The sequence below is a fragment of the Pogonomyrmex barbatus genome, unplaced genomic scaffold (assembly GCF_055798465.1).
Source record: "Pogonomyrmex barbatus isolate J1 unplaced genomic scaffold, ASM5579846v1 scaffold18, whole genome shotgun sequence".
Taxonomy (NCBI): domain Eukaryota; kingdom Metazoa; phylum Arthropoda; class Insecta; order Hymenoptera; family Formicidae; genus Pogonomyrmex; species Pogonomyrmex barbatus.
In genome coordinates, this window is record NW_028297114.1 from 3,394,572 (window position 1) to 3,417,360 (window position 22,789).

The following is a 22,789-nucleotide window of genomic DNA, read 5'->3' on the forward strand; positions in this document are numbered from 1 at the left end:
ACAAGAACAAAACGCGACACAGACACGAGAAAGCATGTTCTTCTCACTCGTTTCGATTTCTTTTTCTCTTTCGATGCAATTTCTTTCAATATTTTTCTTCCTTCTTTGTCTTTCTTTTTTTTTTTTTTTTTTTTTTTTTCTTAATTCTTTGTCACTATTTCACGTACGGGCTGCCATGGCGGCACAGTCTGTAATACTTATTACTCTTCTTACTATGATTATTATTATTTTTTTGGAACTGTTTATTAATTGTCATTGATTAATGTTAATGGATCGTGGCACGGTGTGTTAGTTGGCGAGAGACATGATAAATAATTTTTTGAACGGGCGAAGGTTGCTGCATGCTCGAACAAATGCCGCCTTTGATTTTAGTGGTAACTAATTAATTCTGGTATATACCGTTCTTCGTTTAATTAATCGCCGATCGTGTCGGCCACGTCGCTCGCCATTTCTTTCCTTCGCGAATCCGATGATCGTGTACATCGTCCGCGAAATTTTCGGCGGAACAAACGTGTCAATTGTATCGCGAGTAATCGCACACGATACGAAAGAATCGTGCGAGTGTCGTCGTCGTCGTCGTCGTCGACATTATCTCAGCAGGCACACAAGTATATAATATGCAGGAAGTTTCTGAACAATCGCGTCTCCTGATACTAGTTACATCATATTTATTAATGGCTACGTGATATGGGATATCACAATATCTTTTACACAAAAATTTAAAATCTAATTTATTCGTTTTTCTATTTCTATTTTTTTTGCGAAAAATACATTTTTGAATATTAATGCATTCTAATGAAAAATACCTTGCATTTTCGAAGGCGTTATGATGAATAAATTAATTCAACATTTTTGAGATTAAATCTTTAAGTTATAAAAACATTTGTTTTTTTTTAAATCATTTTTTATACATTTACTAAGAGAGGAGGGAGCATTGTTCAGAAACAGCCTCGTATACACAACGTTCACCTTTCTTACTGATTGTTTAGCCTGGCATCCACTAATTAGTCGTCAGTGCGTAGCCTTAATTAGTCTGAGCGTGCAAGCACCGCCAGCAGTTTTAGTAGTGGGCCGCAAGCGGGAGTGCGCTTTGTTTTTTGGAAAAAGAAAATTCGACGAGGAGATGGACGACTCCGTCGTCGTCGTTCCCAAGTAAAGAGAGAGGATTCGATTCGGTCAATTTCGTGTTCTCGAGGAACGACAATCGCGACCGTAACGTGCTTATCAGGGAGGGAGGTGGATCTTTTATCGATTTACTAAATTATTATTAAGCTATCGTAATCACACGATTGCTCGAAAGTATTTTCTCACGCGGATGTCGATCAACATCGAGATATTTCCGTTATTATTCCCACGCGTTAATATTTTTCATCGTGAGACGATTCAGTGGTTCTCATACTTTTGGCTTTTATCGTTGCTATTCAGGAAATGTATATTATATATGGCAAGAAATATCACTTCTCGCGCAGTTAAATTTTATTGAATCATTGCCGCCAATCCTTACTTTCGACAATTATCGATGAATCGTTGAAGTTTAACGAGCCTTACTGTTGTCTCTAACAGACCGGAATAAGAGAATCGCGTTATGATTAGAAGAATAATAAAATAGCACGCTCGACGGAATAAAGTGACCTGTTAAAATCTCATTTTGTATTTACGTTACAAGAATTAAATCATAACGCATACAGAATAATTAATAATAATTGAATTTTATTTAATGGGAAAATAGATTTTGAGTTTTAGATTATTTCTAATCATATTTATTAATATTTATTAAGATATTTTGTACATTTATTAATATTTAAGGATATTAGGGTTAAAATAATTTTTTCAAAATAAAATTTTATTTTTTAAATTTTATTATTAGTTTGTATTATTAATTTAGTTTGAGAAAAAAAGCACAGTTTGAGAACCACTAACGTATGCGATTGTTAAGGAGAACTGTGTCCCCGAAAACTGTCGTCGTAAGTGAAAATCTCCCAATCGGATAATTGTTCGCAAAAACTTTCGAGGGAAGTAAAAGCTCTCGGGCAACGATTTTAGGTAAACGGATTAGTTTTGCCGACACTCGGTGGAGTCACCATGGGGGTGATTCGATAGAAAAGCATATCACGTCGTGCGGAGTCGTTATCGGAATCGCGCAAACACACACCGAAGACGCATCATCCCGCGCCGGCATTGGGAGCAATGTTGAATCACTATGATCGTGTCCCGTAGATAGTGATTTCTTGCGAGATGTGATAGTAGAGAGCTCACGTTTATATACACATATATATATATATATATATATATATATATATATATATATATATATATACTAATCTCTGCATCTCCTTTTTTGGCGTATATTACTCACTCACACCATTTGCTCGGAAGTATCTTTGAATGGCTTTCGTTCGGAGACCGTAATCGTTATTGTTATACTTCTGGAACGAATAATATCTCTTAGTGCATGGAATCATATATCTCAGTCGAGTCGGCACACGAGTCGAGGCCGATTTGGAACTTTGCGATCGAGTCTATCTGTGTAGCAAGAACACGTATATTGTACCTGCATACCTCGATGCGAGAATGCGCCTTCATCCACCGCTTCAGGAACTTTGGTTGCCTCCATCGCGGAGCAACGGTTTTCATTGCAAGCCTTGGGATATGGCGAAGGAACTTTTTGACCCTCGGGAGAGAGAGACCCTTCGTCTGTGTGCGAGCGCGAGCTCGGATCGATAAAGCGCGCGCGCGCGCGCAAGAGAGAGAGAGAGAGAGAGAGAGAGAGCGAAACGCGCAAGATTTTAAGCTTTGGAATTGTACTCGTGGAATTAGAGCGAACTTTTCCCTTGTTCAACCGATCGACATTCTCGAGTCGCCGTTTGCCGAGATAATTAATAGTTTCGGTGAGATAACACACTATTGTGACTATTGTCTAACTGTAATTTCCCATTTTTTTTTCTTTTTCTTTGTTTTTTAACGACATTGACTTCTAGATTTGCGAGATAAAATGATTTTGTTTTCGAAGGCGAGTTTTCGTTTTAATTTTACTTTTACGTCACGTTTTCTGAAAATCATGTGAATATCTGCGATATCATCGCTGTTCTAATTTCCTCATGTAGAATCTCATATCTAGATTTGTACCGGCATTTTTAGTAAGCGCTAGTTTGAACCACCCCTCATATTCCAGAATCATATTCGCGCGCCCCGGACGAGAAAGATGGACGTAACGGGTGTCTCGGGCACATCGAAGGTTTGCCATGCGCTCTCATCGGGTCGTGGTCCTGTTTGCTAATGTCATTAGTCCTGTGAGCATTGATTTGAATTCCAAGTAATTTGCCAAGAGAAGTACGTTATGTAAACACCACACCTTAATCACTGTTGCTTTACTCGTTGGGTTATGCGACTGTGGTTCTAGTGCATTTGACTGACTTTTCAGCCTTGTCACGGCTGCATTCACACTTATTTCCGTGTATGTTCTTACTTCTTATTTCTTTCGCATTCTATATATATTATCTTCACTTGATCCATTTTTATATATATATATATATATATATATCTCTTTTTCCTTTCCCTCTCCGGATATGTCTTGCATCTTCTCCGTTCTCTTCCTCGACGTTGACGTTTTCTTTATGAAAAGAACAAGATCGGTTAGTACTTGGACATCTCCCGCGACCGCGCTCATTTCCAGAACTACTGACCTGCAGCAGATTTATTTGCGAAATGCTTAACGTGACATACGCTTTAATATCCGCCGCTATTCTTCTTCTCCGAGTTTAATAAACTTCACGAGAGAGGTCATTACGCCGGCGATATTTCTTTAGTCCGATAACGACGTTTATTATTCACGAAACAATTGCTATACGTATCATAACAACGTAATCGCGTGTTATATACATGTAACAATGTGTTAAAAATTGGTGATGTAACGCGAATATATATAGTTCCTCGCCGATTACGAAACCGTCGTTAATCATTAATACTCTGTGAAAATTGCGAACTTAAATCGAAGTGATTTTAAATTTAATACTTTAAATGTCCGCTATCGCTATAAAGTTTGTCATGTTATTAAATACAGTCTTTTAATTCGATTCTCTCGCTGTATAATATTTTCTTTCACGTTTTCACAAGCCCATTATCCGGGAATGAAAACCCTTTTCGACGCGTTGTTTTAAAAGCGATCGATATTCGAAGTTTCACAATTTCCCGAATGAAACGAATCATCAACCAAAGATAATTCAAACATCTTAATCTTCGTGAAACGATCTAGAGCGATCACAGAGAGGATCTTCGATCTTGATTCTCGCATCGCCCACTTTGTAAAGTTAATGCGGCTTAATTACGCTTTAAGTACTCGTGATTTACGACTCGAACGCGCCACGTGGAAAAGGCGAGCGAGTTGATTCAATTGCTCGACTCGCACGCGAGCAAGCCGTCACTTTCAGAAATGTCGAATAATCTCAAAAGACCGAATCCTCGACTCGTTTCCCTCGACGCGTAATCTTATACGAAATTCAGCATTCCGTTCCCTCGCATAATTTATATGTCGTTTAAGAGATTAAGAGATTGGATTAAGATTTCGTCTCTTCATTCTTTGTTCCTGTCTCTCTCTCTCACACACACACACACACACACACACACACACACACACACACTTTCTGTCTTTTCTCTCTTGAAATACAGAATTGGAGGATACCAGGAATCTCAACGTAGGAACACGATAGACCCGTAAATTTGTAAGACCGTGTACCATTAGGGGTAACAACCGCGTGTTTAAAGGGGTGAGCCTTACAAATGACGAACTTGCCCTCCGTTCTCACCGCGAACCTTCCAATTTCTCACGTGTCGACGCAAAAATGGGGCTCCCTCTCGCCGCCTCTTAGCGAGAAAATCAATCGAGCATCGCGCCAGCTCTCTTCCTCGCGGTAACGTCGTTTCCTAAACGCGGATACAACATCGTGCAAACGTTTTCGTCGACGGTCGTCTGTCATTTCTGAGTCCCCGGTCGCCGGTGGCTCTCTCGCGCGAGGCGATTGTATACAGCTTCGCTCGGGGAAATACATAGGTAAACTCGGATTCCCTTTTTCTCTCGTTGTATCGACTAGCGAGTGTACCTCGAGCGAGCGATGGAAAGAGCTTCGAGCCGCGCTGTGCAAAAGTGTGCAAGGGAGGAGGAAGGAACGGGAGGGAGAGAGGACGTGAGAGAAGGAAGAGAGAAGGAGGGCGATAGAGGACGGACGGAAGAGGAGATAAAGAGAGGAAGCGAGAGGGAGACAACGACACGTGGGAGAGACGTGGGTCCAGGGGTGGATGCTGGAAAGCGGCATTTATTGATCGCAACCCTGCCAGCAACCCCTCACCACACCCGCCGACCGCCCTCTCGTGCTCTCCGCGCGAGTCACCCTCTCCCCTCTGTTCTCTCCGCGCGCGCTCGTTCTCACCGGCCGCGAAACGAAAGCCTCAAAGCTGCACGAGCTGCTGCACCCCTTCTCCTTTCCAGGATTCAATCATATTAATTACTCACAGTACCGCCGACGACTCCCGGTGTATGCACGCAAACGCGCCCCCGTTGATCTCCCGCATAAGCCGAATCTCCGCAGATCGTTTTTCTCTTAACGCCCTCTCGCCGCCATGCGATAACGCGATGCCCCGTGTCCCGGATGCATTCAAATTGTAATATGTATTGTATTGTAATTGTTCTCTCCTGAATCGAACATCGCGTCCCATAAATAATGCAAAGTCACGTCGATGCGCCAGAAAAACTTGACGGAAGTGAATCGTCACCGTGTGAATTTTTAAGCCTTATTAAAGGCGACGGGCGAACTGCGCACAACAATAAGATCGAACGCGAAATATTTAAAAATACATTTGTTTTTTTGAGGCAGCTCAGTGAACGGGAAAAAGTAACGTTTTCTCTTTTATTGGAATTTTCCCTCGGGCTACCAGTATGTACGAACGATAAAGTCAGGTCGGCGTAAAATTCCACGCGTAAATAACATACGTGAAACTGTCGAGTCGCTAGTCAGATACATTATCCGAAATTTAAGGAACAGTGACTCGTGCATTCTGTGGGATTTTACTGCTTTCTCGTGTCCTACAAAGGTTAAATAGGTTGAAGATTTATAATTAATTTTAATAGAAAGGTACTGCAAAATAGAGGAAGATACCACAGAATAAAATAGATAACGTACTGACAATTACGGTTGCGAGCGATAAAAGCGTCGCTGTTGATATGAAAAAATAATTTCGATAAGGCCAGATGGCTCAAATGCGCAATAACGAAGTTTCACGATGTAACACGATAAAAGTTCCTTTTCCTCCAATATTCTCATTATCGGGTAATTGCGTTGAAAATGGCGCGCGCGAAAAGTTATCGCGTAATAATTGATGAGCGTGCAAAACGATGCACGAAACGACAAAAATATTATTTCCGCGTTTATCTCACGTGTGAAATTGGAAAATATACATTTTAATTCGATTACGTTTATGCCTTCGACCTACGTGTTAATTGATTTTTGAATTGTATCTTCGCTAAAAGCGATTGTCCTTGTCGGGGAATCTAATTCGTTATATATTTTACGTATCGGGAATTAATATTAATATAAATTAATTAATATTAATTTTTTCCGGTGCAATTACGTTTTTAATTAATAATTTTAAGCGAATCCGGATTCCGTCTTACCGTTCTCGAATCTTTTCTTCCCCGTTAATTAAAGAAACGGTTCATTCAGAATTTATCCGTTTTTATTCATTCATTCTTAAGTTATCTGACTCGTCATACTCTCGTGGGCGGAATTAATTAAACGTGGACGGAAAGGGAGGGGGAGGATAATTAATTTACTCGCAAACCCGTAAAGTTCGTTTCGGTTTAGTTCGGAGTTTCACCATTTTTCCACTTAATACATACGCGCCGGCGCGTACCACATTCTCGCGAGAATTTATATGAAACAAGTACGGCAAGTACGGAAAAGTGGGTTGCACTATGGAAATCGATTACGTTAAAATTGTTATTCGCGATGGCAAGACTATTTCGTCGCTTATGAAAAACGCGCCGTTATCTCAAATTTTTAAAAAATCGCGTAGGATGAGTGTCGATCTGTGCGTCGGATATTAGAGTCGTTCCGGTAGTTTTTGTGAGTAATTATTTTAAGGAATTTACTTAATAATATGAAAGAGGATCTCAGACGTAGTCGGATGGAATTATGAAGTCTCAACGGTAATCTTTTGATTCATGTGCCTCCTCTCGGCGCCCCCCCCTCTCCCTCTCTCATTAAGTTTAGTACTCTGCATCAGTCAGCCCTTTCTCCCATCGTCTTAATTGCATCATACATTGGCGTGCTCTCTTGTGCCTCTCGAGACGCAGTAATATGAAATCCTTTTCAAGTGAAATTTGTTCAGCTCCTTTCATGAGATTTCAGGATTTGATGTAATATCGGTCATGTGTCCCATAATGTAAATTAATGTAATCGATATGAAAATAGATAAATGCCACGCGGAAATAGATAGATAAATTTTGTTTGCTTTCACGATTGCATATGCTGACATTTCGCAATTTGGTTTTTGCAACATTGTTTTTCACCTCATGTGATGACCTCGTGTAAAGTGATCGATATATCTCGCGCTATTTTCTGATTGTGCGGTTTACAGTTTGAATATTTCAATGTTTTTTTTTTTTTTTTTTTTTATGAAACTTGCGTAGGATGTATACCTAACAGGTATATTTCGTATCGGAGTATGGCGGCGTACGATTGTTACATTTTTAGTTGACATTTGCAAAGAATTGAAAAAAGTTTATATGCACACCCGAAGCGAAAGTGCGCAGTTGTGTGTAAAATTATATCGGACATCAAATATGCAATTACGCACGAATGGCACCACGTTGATTGGTAATAAATCAGTGAGTAAATATCGTAATTAATATTTCGTTTGTACATACTGGGCGAAATATGCAGGTCGCGGTCGTTTAGCAAATAAACTAGCAGAAAAATGAGCGATAATTAACAATACTGCGGCAAACTGCGCATTATCAACAATTCGAAAATTTGCAATAATTCATATTTCTGTTTCTCTGTTTTTGTAGATATTTTTTATAAAAAATGTATTATTTTTTTTTTCTTGTCAAATATCGATAATTTTAATCTTTATCTTACATTATTTTATGAAGAGTGCACAAATAATGTCAAAAAAATACAAATATGCAATTTCAATTGATACGATATACAATATATTTTTATCGTATAAATGCAAAACGCAACATATATTTCATTTTTTCGATATTTTGTAGTTTCATTTTTTTAATAAATTCTTTACGCGTGCGGCAGATTTGATTATAAAACAATTACACAATAATTTTTTAACGACGTGTTAATTATTTAATCGGCATTTCTCTAAATCGATCGAAATGGCATTATCGCAACATAAAATAGCATTTACACGGGGCTTTCTAATTACAATCGAAATTCGCTTGCAGAGAGATGAAAGGTTTCGTGCACATTAGAGAAGCTAAACAAAACCGATTCGTCGATTAACGTAATCGGACACACGTAATGGAACTTAATAAATCCATGTCGAGAAATTGAGTTCTAACGAGACATGATTCGAAAAGTCGAACTTCGTCGAACGATTCGTCGTCTTACGATACTATAATCAAATCCGATCGTAATTTTCTCCCTTTTTCATTCTCTCACAGATGCGCCGCGCTGTTACGATTTAACGAAGCCTCAGAAAAGTTGAAAACTTTCGAGAACGCAATAAATCCGTCCGGTGCGTTTGCCTTAACGAGCCAGTCCGGCAAGCTTTGCATAAAATTTCATCTTGTACATCGCCGCGGAATTAATCCTCTTTGCCCGATCGTACGTGGTCACTCGCCTTTGTAACGTCGGAATCTGTTTTTACGGCGGTCCGGAGTGTCGGGATTCTGTTAATTAAGTAATTAAAAATTAAAATTAACTTAAGTCTACGGGATAGCATTATTAATATTTCGCCATTGCGTAACTTTCATCCTAAGACAGGATTTATCACGCAAGTTCCTTCTCATTATATTCGCATTATACATTACGTGTCGACACAGCAAATAAATGTTCACGAATACTTTCCGATTGCCTAGTTGGTGTAATTCAGGCAATTTTGATAATGATGTTACTAGTACGACTAATAATTACATTTAAAGAGACCGATATTATATTAAATTGTGTTTCGAACAGGACTTCGAGGGCTATGTAACATTCGATTTGCAATACACGTGTACATTAATTAACATTTTTATATCTGTTTGTTCTGGATTTCCAATAACACCGACTGGTTTTACTCCGACTATATTTCTATATTAAATGGGGGGAAAAAAGTGAGAGAGAGGGAGAGAGAGAGAGAGAGAAAGTATGGATTCAAATTAAATTGCTTAAATCATAAGCAAAATTGATAATCATTATTTACACATGTAAATTTAATCCGTTAATCATAAATATGAATCACGTAATGATTTATAGGTGGCAAAAACAAATTTTTTTATTTGCAAATACTCTTTTCTACAACGTACAATTATTTTTTATATCAAGTGCAAAATAATGCAAAATAAATTAATTGAAGGTTTTTGTTAATATGTGCCAATTTAATTATTCATCAGCAGCAGCAAAAAATGTTTTTATAACAGAAAGAACTCGCTAACTGACACCAAAAATGCCATTATCCGCTCGTAATTATTAATAAAATAAGATACTTTTATTTAATGAATCAAAACGAAGTAAAATTTTATTGCGTAGACAAATGCTTTAGTGACAAAATAATTCAATCACAAAATAATTTTAATGTGAAATTAACAAAATTGTTAATGAAATAACTTATTCGACTAAATCATTTCTCTACGCAGCGTTAATCTCGTAATTTTAATCGATAACATAATATTTTACGAGCATCTGAACCGCATCGAATTAACCCGCCAATTATTCACGGAACGTTGAAATTAACACAACAATGGTTCTGATACTCTCGTAAAATATTGTTATAATGAAAACTAGCGTTCATGATTTATGAAAAGGCGTTCCGCAAGGCCTCAGAATTCTTGAGGCTTTAATCCACTCGCTCAAAGGGACAGCTGCGACACATTTTGACAGACAAATACCAGCGGAGGACTAATTTAAATTACTAATAACGCAATTACTTATTCGCCGAGCTTATTTTGCGACTTTGCATTTTTACAAATATTTAAATTTAAACGTTAAGCCAAAGAAATTCAGAGAGAAATTCCCGCTTTAAGGGAAGAAATTTCTCTTTTATTTCTCTTTTTTTGCACCGCGTAAAGGGTCACGTGTCACAAGTAGACTACGACACCGGTGCTGTCGTTCGTCAATTATTAACTCGATCGCACGAGTCACGTGGCATTGTTCAACCGCTGTCAGATGTGACACGGCTTTCCGAAGTTCCGCGAGCGAGGAGTGGATTAAGACGCCGTCGCGCGCTCCCGTTGATTACCGGGAGCGACACGGAGCACACTAACGGTCTCTGACAAAAACAGGATACAGGTTGCCGGCCATGCCATGGAGCTGGCTAGGAGCGGCGGCGCCATCGGCAGCTACAGCTGCAGCGGTCGCCGCGGCCGCGGTGACCCCATCGCCTGCAGCTGCACCGCTCGTCCTTGCACCCAGGGCGGCGGCGAGACGGAGGTACGGATTGAATTTAAGGGTCCACACGTGCGGCACCGAGGCATACGTGTTATATATGTATTCCAACGATACGCATAAACGAGCACGTACACCCGAAACTACCCCTACGATCAACCCTAAGCGACTCCATCGTCTTCGTCGCGCACGTCCCCCTTCGTCGCGAAATAAAAAACGAGCGCGTCGGCAAAACGGATTTGAAATATCTCGCATCGTCCATTAACATGTCCCCCCGGTTCTCCTTGCAATTTTTTTTTTTTTTTTTTTTTTTTCCCCGAAAAAGTCACTCTCGATAAATGCGAGAGCCGAAAGTATTTTTTATCATCGTGCGCGATAGTTGAATTGTTTAAATTTATGTTTCAAATGTGCGCTCGTTCCCTTTTCCATTCTGTCGTTCTGAAACGGTACATTTTTTTTTTCTTTTCACTCGTTTCGTGTAATTAGGTCGATTGCGAAAATTAGGTCGCACTTGGCAAAATTTCCCGTCCGAGATAATCTTCCACAGATTTACGTACTTCGTGTCTGGTAGCTTCGCGTTCGGTTTTATATTACGTGGCTTACGCGAGAAGAATGTCTTTTTCGGGTTTTCTTAGCCAAATGTCAGAGTAATCACACAATACAAGTAAAATTACATAATAATTACAAATCATATTTTTTATTCGTTTATTCATTATCCATCGTACATTTTACAAAATTTATTTATGGCGAATGTAAATTTTACCTTATATGATGTTAAATGTAATGGTATTTTTTTATAACAATTTTTCTCATATATCAAACGCGTAATACTCGAGTTATTTAACGTTTAAATGTTTAAACTTTCATTAAACGGAAGCGTCAATTCGCGCGAAGTTGAACGGATGTGAAGAAATATTGGGCCCATCATCTCGAAACGCACCGGCGAGTTAATCGTGCCGCGACCGACGTTTCATTTTTAATCATCGGAACATTTTTTCCCCGGGGGAGAAATAGACTCTCCATTACGAGTCCATTATGAGCCGCGGCGAATCATGAAATATCCGCGATTTATTTAAGCAAGACCACCGCGCGACCATTACCCGTACACGAGGTATTTTCGATTCGCGCCGGTTAACTCATTACCAGTGGAATTCACTGCGGGACAGTATTTTGTTGCGTGTTATTCTTATCATGTCGTGCGTAATACTGCCGTGATATATTTCGCCATCGGTTTTCCGCATATCGCGATTCGGAATTTTGCGATCTCGCTGGCAGATCGCCGCCGTGAGCCGGCGGTTATCATAAATTTCAGTATCGAACGACCGCGAGTGCGTGTCTGACGAACGACTATTCCCCCACCCTTGTCATCGGCCATCCTTTTTCCTCACCCCTCAGCCCCTCAACCCCGTGTCCCTTTCACCCTCTCGTATATCACTGTATCTCTTCTCTCTACTACTTGATAATTAATGTTGCTCTACCTTCCTCTTCTCGATGTACTCGTATCGGCAGCGTAGCACACAGAGTGGAAAGAAACTCCTTGAATATTCACCTGTGCACGAAACCACCACCCGAATGCTCCGCCATGGTTGTTGCATTGATGCTAGTTGGACGAACACAATACTGTTCCCTCCTTCCTCTGTTATACATGTGTATATACATATATATATATATATATATATATGTGTTTCTTTTCTTAGGACACGCAAATATATCAATGTTTTTCGTCTAATTAGTCGAGTCTGATAGTCGACTGGTTTAGGGAACTCTCGTTTTAGGCGGCGCTCGATCTGTGGCCAGAAATAATCGCAAATGTATACTAAATTTACTAAAATTGTTAAATTTTAAAGAGAATCGAACTAGTAATAAAATGATTAAATCTTGATATAAATATTACAATATCAAATTAGTTAAAAAAAAGAAAAGATATTAAGTTAAGATAATAAAACATATGTATTTAAAAAATTACATATGTTTTATTATCTACGTAAAATTATGTAAGCCATATTGAGCCATGAAAGATTTATTTCTCTTACATTGTGCAACACGTAATTTACAAATTTACGAATCACGCATGCAGCTGCAAAACAATCGAGGTAAATACATACACGCGATGGAAGCATTCCAGTTTGAACAACGTGACACATGGGGGAGGGGGTTAATATTTAATTCGTAGGCTCATTGGTTTCGGATTAAAACTTGCACACCGACAAAAAGTGTCCATTTGTCGCGCGACAGTCGTGCGCGGAATTTACAACATGCGGTTCAACGGGAAACTTTCGTTATCATGAGAATGATTACTCGGTGGCGCAGGCGTAACGTAGCGAGCTCGAGTAAATGGCAGACAGGCTGATTAAACCGGCAACAACGTATTAATTTTTCCATTACTCGGGAGCATAATCCCTCTATCTCTCTAGCTTTCGTCGCTCTTCGCCGGGTGCGTTATCGCTCGGACCGTATTTCCATAAATTCGGATTTTCTCCGGGCCGCCGTGTCGGACGACCTGCCACCGCGTGCGCAGTCGATTAATTAATTGCCACTAATTGGCGTGTCACGCGCATTCGTAAAATTCGGCCGAAGACAGCGATTATTCGGTTGGCACGGTTGGCTTTTAAACTAGTATCCGGAATGAATCGATGATCAGTCGTACCGCGCGTTGGATTCCCGAAATGTCAGAGTGTCGTGTACGAACATTCTTTTTCAGAAAATACGTCGCTCCACTTTGATTTAGAGTAGAGATAAAACGTGAATTTCAAAAATGGATCGCGACAAATTGTTGTTTAGCCATTGGAATAGAATAACAATGATGGACGCAATAAAAAAGAGAAGAAGGAAAATAAACACGATCGACAAATAAAATTAATATTTCTACCGATGAAAAAATTTGCGGAATAAAATTCAAATAAAACCAATGCGATGTGAAAGGCATATTTGAATAACTGAAGAAGATACGAATAAAATCCGTAGCGTGTCATATATGTATTTATACACCGGCGATGTTGATAATTACGCTTCTGTTGCCACAGATCACGCGAACCTATAAGAAAGTGGAGTTTACGATGCGGTTATAACATTGCCCCCCCCCCCCCTCTCCCCCCACACAAACCACTCTCTTCTTTTTGGAATGCGCCTGCTATTTATGCATCACGCTCTTGACCCGCCTTTAGATAACCGGCGATCAAGCCGAATCCATTAACCATCCCCCCCCCCCGTCGTTGATCGTTAACTTACGTTTTGGTTTGCGCTAACATCACGCGCGTTACTTGCACAGTAGGTAGTTGTCTGTTGAGGATGCTGTTGATGTGCTGCTCGTTTAATTCAACCCATTATCCTAACAACAGTGCATATATACTTATTATACCTTATATCGGAATAACTTTTATTCTCGTCACTTTGAAGAGATATAAATTTTTATGATTGCTCTATTAGAGAAAAAAAAAAATGAAGATTCTGAAATAATTTCATACAATAGCATTTTATTCGTGATATATATAATTGAATTTTTTAAGCGAAAAATTTCACATTGCTCAGCGGTTACGGATTGAATTACATTCAAAAAGATATATATTGAAAAATTGTCGTACACAAAAGCTTTTCAGTGCATTCAAATTTTATTCTAATTTAAAGAAAAGACTAGAAGTGTTTGTTCTTTCAATGAATTTTATTCTCTTCAAGGTGAATTTTTTAAGACGTGTATATAAATGAGAAAGCACTTGTTAAATTGCTCCATCAGCAGCTGATCCGAACGAGATGACTTGGTGGCAATGAAAAGGTAGGCAGAATCGTCAGTTTTTACTGTTTCATCTTGGACCAGCTGGAGATAAAAGGGATTCTTCCCTTCATCGTTGAGTTTGTTTTCCCAACTTTTTTTTCTTGTCAGATATGTCGATAATTCAATGTCATTTGTCGTTTCCGTCAATACAACGGCTATTCATTAAAGTCACTATCCATCCATCAGACTTTGCCTATAGTTTTGCCGATCACGTCATCTATCAATGCTCAAAATATAAATTAAGAAATAGCTCAGAAATATAATCCATCATGTGTGTGGTAGCTCAATAAATCATTTACTACGCTTTCGCGGCAGATTGACATCAGATTATCATCAGACAACGATAATCCAGTTAACATAAACGCTACAATTTTCGTTTCTATTTTTATCATATCCCTTCGTAATTAAACAATTATTTTGTAACACTTTCAAAAATAACGTTTTTTATCCTTTTTAAAAGCATCTTATCTATAAAGGCATTATTTCTTACGATTTTCTGCCATCGTTCGAATATAATTTTTCAATCTTCAATTTGCAATCTCCGAGATAATACCGATAATCGAAGGGATCGCGATTATTTACCGTATCTTTGTAGAAATACCGGGATCGACTAATATTCCATAATCCTGTCGAAACTCGCTGTCACGAATCTGAAATGCATCACCAGGCGAGAAAGCTCAGTTGTGCATTGTCAGCTTCCGGAACTGCGCATCCGCATGCGGTCTTTCTTCCCCTTAGGGAAGGCCTGCGTCGATCATGCAACCGGCAGCTGCTCCACAATGTGGATCGAGTCATGACATCCACGTCGCCGTCTATTCAACTTCATCGGAAAAATATTCCCTCCGAGATCTCCGTAGACCGATTGAAAAAACAAGCCACTCAGTTTCGCTAAGTGTCTTAAAAAATTGGCGTTGCTTTTCGGTTTGCGCTCTTCTTTATCTCTCTTTTAATTCTAATTTTGCTGGATTCACATTTCAAAAATATTCGATTTTCATCAGACGAAGTTTATGAATCGAAATTCAGCATGGAAACGGTCCATAAAAAGTTGTTGCAGCGACTCGTCACAATGATAAAACATGCCAAAAAATTGATCTACTCGCGAAAAAGCGTCTTCCCCGAGATGAATTACGTTTCTTAAAGTTTCATAGTTTCTTCCTCTTTGAGCCATTCCCGAGTGTCAAACGCAAACGGAGCAGAGGAAGCGAACTTTTCTATTTTCGGTTTTCCGAAGTTTCCTTCGTTCCACCACATCCTCTCTTTTCTTACGCCGCGGGGTTCTCCGGTGTTTTCCGATGTTCGTATTTACTTCTCGGGCGCAATTCCCGAAAGCCAATCTTTGATAGGAAGAACAAAATTTCCTGCTCGTGCCGCAAGTTCTCTTGGATCGAAAGCTTCCTCTGCGCAGGTAGAGTCAGATACGTTTGTCGGTGAATCGTGCTTGTTTTCTTGCATCGTCGGTGTTATGAGCACGTTAAAAAAAAGGAGGATTTTATTAAGGGATGTTGTTTTAAAAATGATCGGTTAATCTTTCCCTTTCCATTTACTCTGAGTACTTTGTTACATTTTTATTGAAAATTTTTGAATCAATGTTTTGGTAAGACAATTACAATCTCATTTTTGGAGTAATTAAATCTTATTTAAAACATTAATTTGTCAAAAAAACTTGTTATTAAAATTCAATACAAATGGAAAGGAGGAACTTGACCAATCTTAAATCAATATCCCGCTCGTGTAAGATGTCGAACGACGATTACGATCGGCGAATGAAAATTTTCTAGAGAGAGACTCTAGAAAATTTCCATACGACAGTCGAGTAAAACGGTTTCAACGGAGTAATTCCTAGGCGAATATTGAAACTAAGTCTCATAACCGAGTATATCAAATCAAGCCACGAACCTCGTCTCGCTGGCTGTGCGATGTGCGCCGTGGTTCCTCGAGGAGCAACCTGGAATCCCTGGAGAGCTCGATAGCGACATAAGTCTACAAGGTAGGCGATTTTGTGTAATTGGCATGTGCGCGCGTGTCGCGTGTGTGTTGTTGCAGCTGCGGCACTTAGGGGAGTTGCCATACAACGTGGAAGAGTAGGAACAACAAGGGCAACTTTTCCAACTAGCGCGGCCGCACTGGCATTGGCGAGGAATCCGGGGCCGCTTGCGGCCGCAGCTGCGGCCACGGCCCTGCACCCTTTTGCACCTGCGTGAGTATCGGTCCAGATCAGATCTAACCAATATCTAAGAACGAAGATATTTCCTACGAAAATACTCTGTTAAGCGGCATTTCTTAAACGAACTTTGGATCATATATGTCTCCTTAACTTAAAACGATCATGAATTGGCGAGAAATATCACAACGAATTAATGTGACATCAAAAAGAGTGATCTTGTCGACTTGCCGTCATGATTTTTCTATGCTATATATATTTTTTTAATAAAATATCAATAAATGCCGTTAATAGAGTACGTATTTTTACGGGAATATTCTTTATGTGATCAAAATTCTATGAAAAATGTCTGTGTATTTAGCCGCTTGTTTTGTATCTTTTGTACATATTCCTTTTCTTCTTTGTGAAACTTCTCTTGCAGCGAGTAATCAAGAGTGCGCCTCGAAAATACTTTGGCGTTTACGAAACTTCTGCGAGGGTTTCGTGAAGCGATAAAAAGGGACGTGTGATATAACGACGATAATTAATTTACGTAGTCGTGATGTGGAAGCGGTGCGTGCGTCGTTAAAGTTTCGAAAGACTTTTTCGCGGGAGTCTTTTTCTTCTTAACGATCAGTACTTACGTAGTTAGCGTGATTTATATGCCACTAGTTCTTCCATTCCATGATAAAGTTTAAACCTTTGAGTTTAAACGTTAGATCGCGTTTGCCGACTAATTATGTTATTTATCTTTGATACAACATGCGATGCACAAGCTTTCGGTCAAAATCTAATCGAGGAATCTTGTTTTTTTTTTTTTTTTTTTTTTTCTTGTTTTTCCATTAAATTCGCATTTTCGATAAATAACTTGTTACGATTATATCCAATAATATCTGTTCTTTTTAAATTTTATCCGCATATCAAAGATCGAATTTTCCCCGTAATTGATACTAATGATTATATAAATAACTTTAATGAGACTCGCAGCTCGATAGCGGCCAAACTGTATTGCAAAATAGATGCGGGAGTATCGTCGAGTATATACACTCCATCACTCTATCGCGCGTTGAAGATCATCGAGTATCGAAAACACCGATCGTGGAAATTACTCGCTGCAATGAGTTGCACGCGCCGCTCGCTTTGCCTGTCAGTCTCACTGCATCCGCACCGCATGTCTACCCTTCCAAACTCATCCCTCCCCCCCCTCCTCCCCCTCCCCGCAAACGCCCCGTATAACTCCGCGCGCGGCGCGGATTATAATCTGTGAGAGATCCGCTCGCGGCTCGCTCGTTTCTCGTTAAAATGGAGACTTAGAACGAGCGGGAAAACAGGGGACGCTCGATTGCTTCCCCGCGAGGACGATCAAAGAGGAGGCATTCAGGGGAAAAAAAAAAAAGAAAAATTTGATCCCATCAAACTGCACTTTTTTGCACCGATTAAAAGATTAAAACGTCGGATCAGCCCGGATTATCGTGTGATCGCGCGCCTATTTTTTTTATTTTTTTTTTTTATTAAAAATAAAAAATCGTAAGATATGACACTTTATCCATTTTTTTTCTATCTTTTTTTTTTTTTCAACTTTTTATCATGCCGGATTTTTAGGAGCAAGCATTCGCGTCGAACCGTCAATCGTTCGTTCATTTTAACGTTACGGAATTGGACATGGCGTTGGCAGGAATGAAAAATTTGAATACGGACGAAAATCAATCTTCGAAGCCTGTTACATCGATGCACGCTCCGGCCGCGAAATCGGATTTGTCAAACCCAATATCTACATATATACATGTATGTTATGCATTTTAATTTAACGCCCGTGTCGTTTCATTTACGTAAACGCAAATTATTAACGCGGGGCGGATTATAGAAAAGGAAATGACGTATTTTATCTTGAATTCACGCACATCACAGGGCATTAACAGGTCTTTCGGCAACAAATATAAAACGCTTTGTAAAATATTTGTATAATTTTAAGAGTGAATTTTGCATAGCGAAAACAATTAGAAGGAATAATATGCATAAATACATTTGGTTTATTTTCGATTGATTTGTTTTGCAATCTGTGTCCCAGTTATTTTTAGCATAAAACTCACTATACGAACTAAATCTAGTTGTTCAACTTGTATTCAACTTGTATTTCAACTTCAATTCGATATTTTAGAAAATTTATTCATTCCCACGAAATTAATCGATAGAATATATATAATTTTATGATAATTTATATCTATAATAACAATCACACGGAAAGAATAGTTGTGCTGAAGGATCTAACATTTGAGTAGATAAAGATCTAAAAAATAATTTTGTTGAACGTCGAATTGTTAAAATTATTATGTAAGACGTTTAAACATGATGACAAGAATGCAACATTTTTTTATATTCTAGCAATTTGAACGTCCTACATAATTGTTCTGCTCTCTAAAATTATTTTTCAGATCTCTATATCTGATTGAATTTTTAGATTCTTTAGCAAAATTGCTCTTTCTGTGCAATACCGATGTGTGTAAAATACTAATTAATGGTTTTAACTTATGAATTGGTTTTAATTTATGAAAAGTTGTAAACATGGATATGGCATGTATGTTTATTAAATGTAATAAAAAAAGAACGTGAAACTTTATCTGAATAAACATTTGCCAGATATATACATATTTCATAAATATAGAATTGGACTACAAAGAACACTCAATAAAATCGAAGCAGACGTTTCTGTACATTTTTTTCATCATTACCGGCGTGTTGAATTCACTCTTAAAAAATTTATACTCGCATTTTACGAAATATCTCGTATGTGAATCGCGTGTTAAATAAGTACCTCGTTTCACAGATTTTTTTCATTCCTGACAATGTGTAATCAAAACGGAGAGCGCGAATTCGCATCACATAAAATTAACAAGCTTTTCTTTTTTCCATGTCTTTTAAAACCAGATTATAACTTATTCAAGTTAAATAAACTTTTAACAACTATCTCCTCCAACGAGGAGGATAATAATGGGAGCGAGCTACTCATAAAATTAATTCCATTACGAATGCTTCTGTGCAGAATGCAATATAAAGCAACTTTTTCCTCGATGTAATTTATGATCTTCGCGCATAAAACAAACTTCATTCGCGTAATCACGGATAGAGAGGACAAAGTTTATCGCCTCTATCGTCCTCCATTATCCCGAAAAAAAAAACGAGATTATCCCGGAAATAAATTTTCAATTTTATTCTTGATCGAACGCAATGTTTAATACGCGACGTCTATTAAACGAGCGCGGTGCATTATTAAATAGAAAGATTAAAAAAGTTCTTTGAAGTGACGGCTTTTAACCGGACACGTCCCCATCGTATTTAATATCGAAATCTTTATAAATATTTTACGTGGAAAATATGGGGAATTGCTGAATTTGCAAAATACATTATTTTTTTCAAAGGAGATACATTAACGGGGGCTATTGAGTCTTTTTAAATGGAAATAATTGGACGCGCGATTGTAACATATTGATTGACATCTCACAAAGAGAATCATTAAATCAGAAATTCGGTAATCCTCGGCGGGTACAATGATAAATAAAACGGATAAGCCGTTTATACTCATTCATGATTTTTTTTATTTTTTCCAGTGTTTACTACGACCCCTTCCTCGCGGCTCACGCAGCGACGCAGGATCCCAACTACAGGTTGCAGGTGAGATATTTCTCGATTTCCGCTGATTTCCCGCGAACGTTTATTTTCCGCTTCCGGTGCACGTGACCGCAGAGAGCCCTGCGGCTGGCGAGACACGGATCACTCGGATGAGTTTTTAATTAAATCGAAGAACACAGCAGGGCGCGCGCGCGGCTAAATGGAAACGGCGTGATAATCAATCACGTCGCGATTGTCGACCGATAATCGGCTATTAAATCGGAAAACAAACCTTCGTGCGTTGACGCGTTTTCATTATGTCGCGCTACACGAATGTCGGGCGAACATAATCAGACTATCGTCGATGGAATCGATACAAACGTCCGACGCGAGGGTTACGATGGTGTTCCGATCGTGATTTGATAAAACTCGACTGATAAATTTCTTTCATAACGAATTCTTTCGCAGACAATTTTTCAATGGTATTTAGAGGAAATTATCAACAGTTTTGCAATTCTCTAAATATCTTAATAATTAAATATAAGTATACGTTGAATTGTAATCATTTTGCATAATTAGTAGAAAAGCAAGACTTTGTTGTTTATAAAATAAATATATATATATATATATATATATATTTATATTTATATATGTATTTCTTCGTTGATTGATTATCGTAGAATTAGCTGGAATAAAACTGTCATCAAACTTAAACTTGACATGGCAGTAGAGTCTTTTCTAAAACTATGAATATAATTGTGATATTCAAGAGATTATAAAAAATTAGTAATATCACGATTGTTACGATATGAATCGACCATTTCGGTTTGCGAAATCCGAAATGTTCTCGGCCAAGAATGTGGCTCGCTCGAGAGAGCAAACGGGAAACGCTTATTCGCACGTGCACCGGAAGCGGAATCAGTATCTGTAAGGTGAGACAAATGAGCGCAGAGATTTTGACTAAAGTCCGTAATCTCTTGGTGGACCCGTTTAGCTGGAATGGCCTCAAGCAACAGCTGACGTTAGTTGACACACATTTTGCCAGGCTTGCACATGAGAGAACGCCGAGAGGGAAACCGATAACAATTACATTTACGCCATCCCTATCTTGCGTTCTACATTGTCCCGACCATTCGCCATTCTCATTGTATCTCATTTTTCGCCCGTTTCTTTCGTTCTGTTTTTTTCTTCCTCGTTTCCTCTTTGTATCGCTCTTTCGCCCTTTCGTTTCATTCATGCAAAAATCCCGATACATCCGATGGCATCCGATTAATCGAAAAAAAAAAGAAAAAAAACAAAAAAAAAAGCGAACACTGCTAACTACATCGAGATGATTTTATTTCTGTTGCCTCAGATAATGTCATCTCTGTAACATCATTTTCGATTTTACAATTCTACGTTTTGTGAGTGCTTCCTTTGAAACTAGCTTCCTATTGAAAAACATTGTCGAATCTTAAACAGCAGTTGTGACAGACATTTATTGTTGACGACGAATAACGTTTTGAATTCTTTTGGTCCTGATCACAGTTATTTTTAACAAGAAGTGATGCGTTTAGTGAAAATTACATCGAAAATTACAAAACTTTGAATGAATCGCTAAAAAAAAGAATTCGAGAAATACAAAATTAAAAATTCAAGTTCGCAAAAAGTACCGTAATAATATAAAAAATAATTTTACTGTAAAATTTTAATGATTAACATTGAGGGTGTTTTTAATGTATCCTATGTTGATAGAAGTGTATTCGCTGATGATGCTTTTAATAAAGAAAAGAGATGGAAAATAATAGATTTTAAAAACTACACTTTTCAATATTAAGCAAGAATGCATTGTTATTCCGCATAAATAATTAATTATCGAATTAGTTTTTTTACTTTCTGAAGTTTTTTAGAATCTCGGGATGGAATTCATATTTTTATTTATACGAGAAAAAAATACTCTGCTATTTCTCAATTGCGCGGCATCTTGTTGCATCTTGTTGCCTAAATGCACATCACGCACTATTTCATCCACCTTCGTGTCATCCCTGTCCTTGTTTCTCCCGCTTGACAAACATTTTTTCCCGTTATCTTTTAAAGGGATAATTATTAATCAGCGTCACAATCGCAGGGTTGAGAGAAAAAGAAATGTCATTGGATGTTGAATAACGCTATAACGTGTCGATCGTACAGACTTTCGCGTTTACATCGGAGGAAGGGAGTTTTTTAACTTAAAACGAGGACTTAATTCCCTCATGTAAAAACTCGAGCTCGAGTTTCCGCCGTCCGGTATCCTTCCGGAATTTCTTTTCAGCTTTGCCGTTTGTGTTTCAGGCTAAAGCGCCCGCCCTGGAGGTAGGAATTAAGGGTCCGCCTGTTCTCTTCTCTCGTCTTCTCCTTGTCTGTTTTATCTATACACATTCCCCCTTTTTTTCTCTTTTTCTTCTTCTGTTTTATTCAGTTTGTTCTCTCTTTGTACTTTTCACGTTTCCGTTTGTTCGCAAGATTGAAGTGCTCACCGATTGTCGACGACTACTTAGTTAAACGTGTTCCCAATCCGCTCTTTGCTGAAAAAAGAAAAAAATCCTCCCTTCCATGAAAATCTCGCTGTAACTTTTCCTCCGATGGAAGATCGTTTAGGAGAGCTGTAGAAGAGAGTTTCAGCTGGCCGGTGACGAGGTTTTTCTCCTCCGACCGTGTTGC

General features: G+C 38.6%; 1 protein-coding gene across 12 annotated transcripts in view; it reads left to right on the top strand.

Moving 5' to 3' along the window:
* The window catches only part of LOC105431819 (RNA binding protein fox-1 homolog 2), a 266,891-nt gene that overhangs the window by 228,334 nt on the left and 15,768 nt on the right, over positions 1 to 22,789 (top strand). For 6 of the 12 annotated variants that reach the window (XM_089074930.1, XM_089074932.1, XM_089074931.1 and 3 more), the window contains 3 exons: positions 16,408 to 16,561; positions 20,110 to 20,173; positions 21,105 to 21,131. In XM_089074930.1, coding sequence (XP_088931056.1) covers positions 16,408 to 16,561; positions 20,110 to 20,173; positions 21,105 to 21,131 — 245 coding nt within the window. Of the gene's footprint in view, positions 1 to 10,492; positions 10,641 to 16,407; positions 16,562 to 20,109; positions 20,174 to 21,104; positions 21,132 to 22,420; positions 22,442 to 22,789 lie in introns of all 12 variants that reach the window. The other 6 variants (XM_089074934.1, XM_089074924.1, XM_089074925.1 and 3 more) reach the window with 5 other exon arrangements.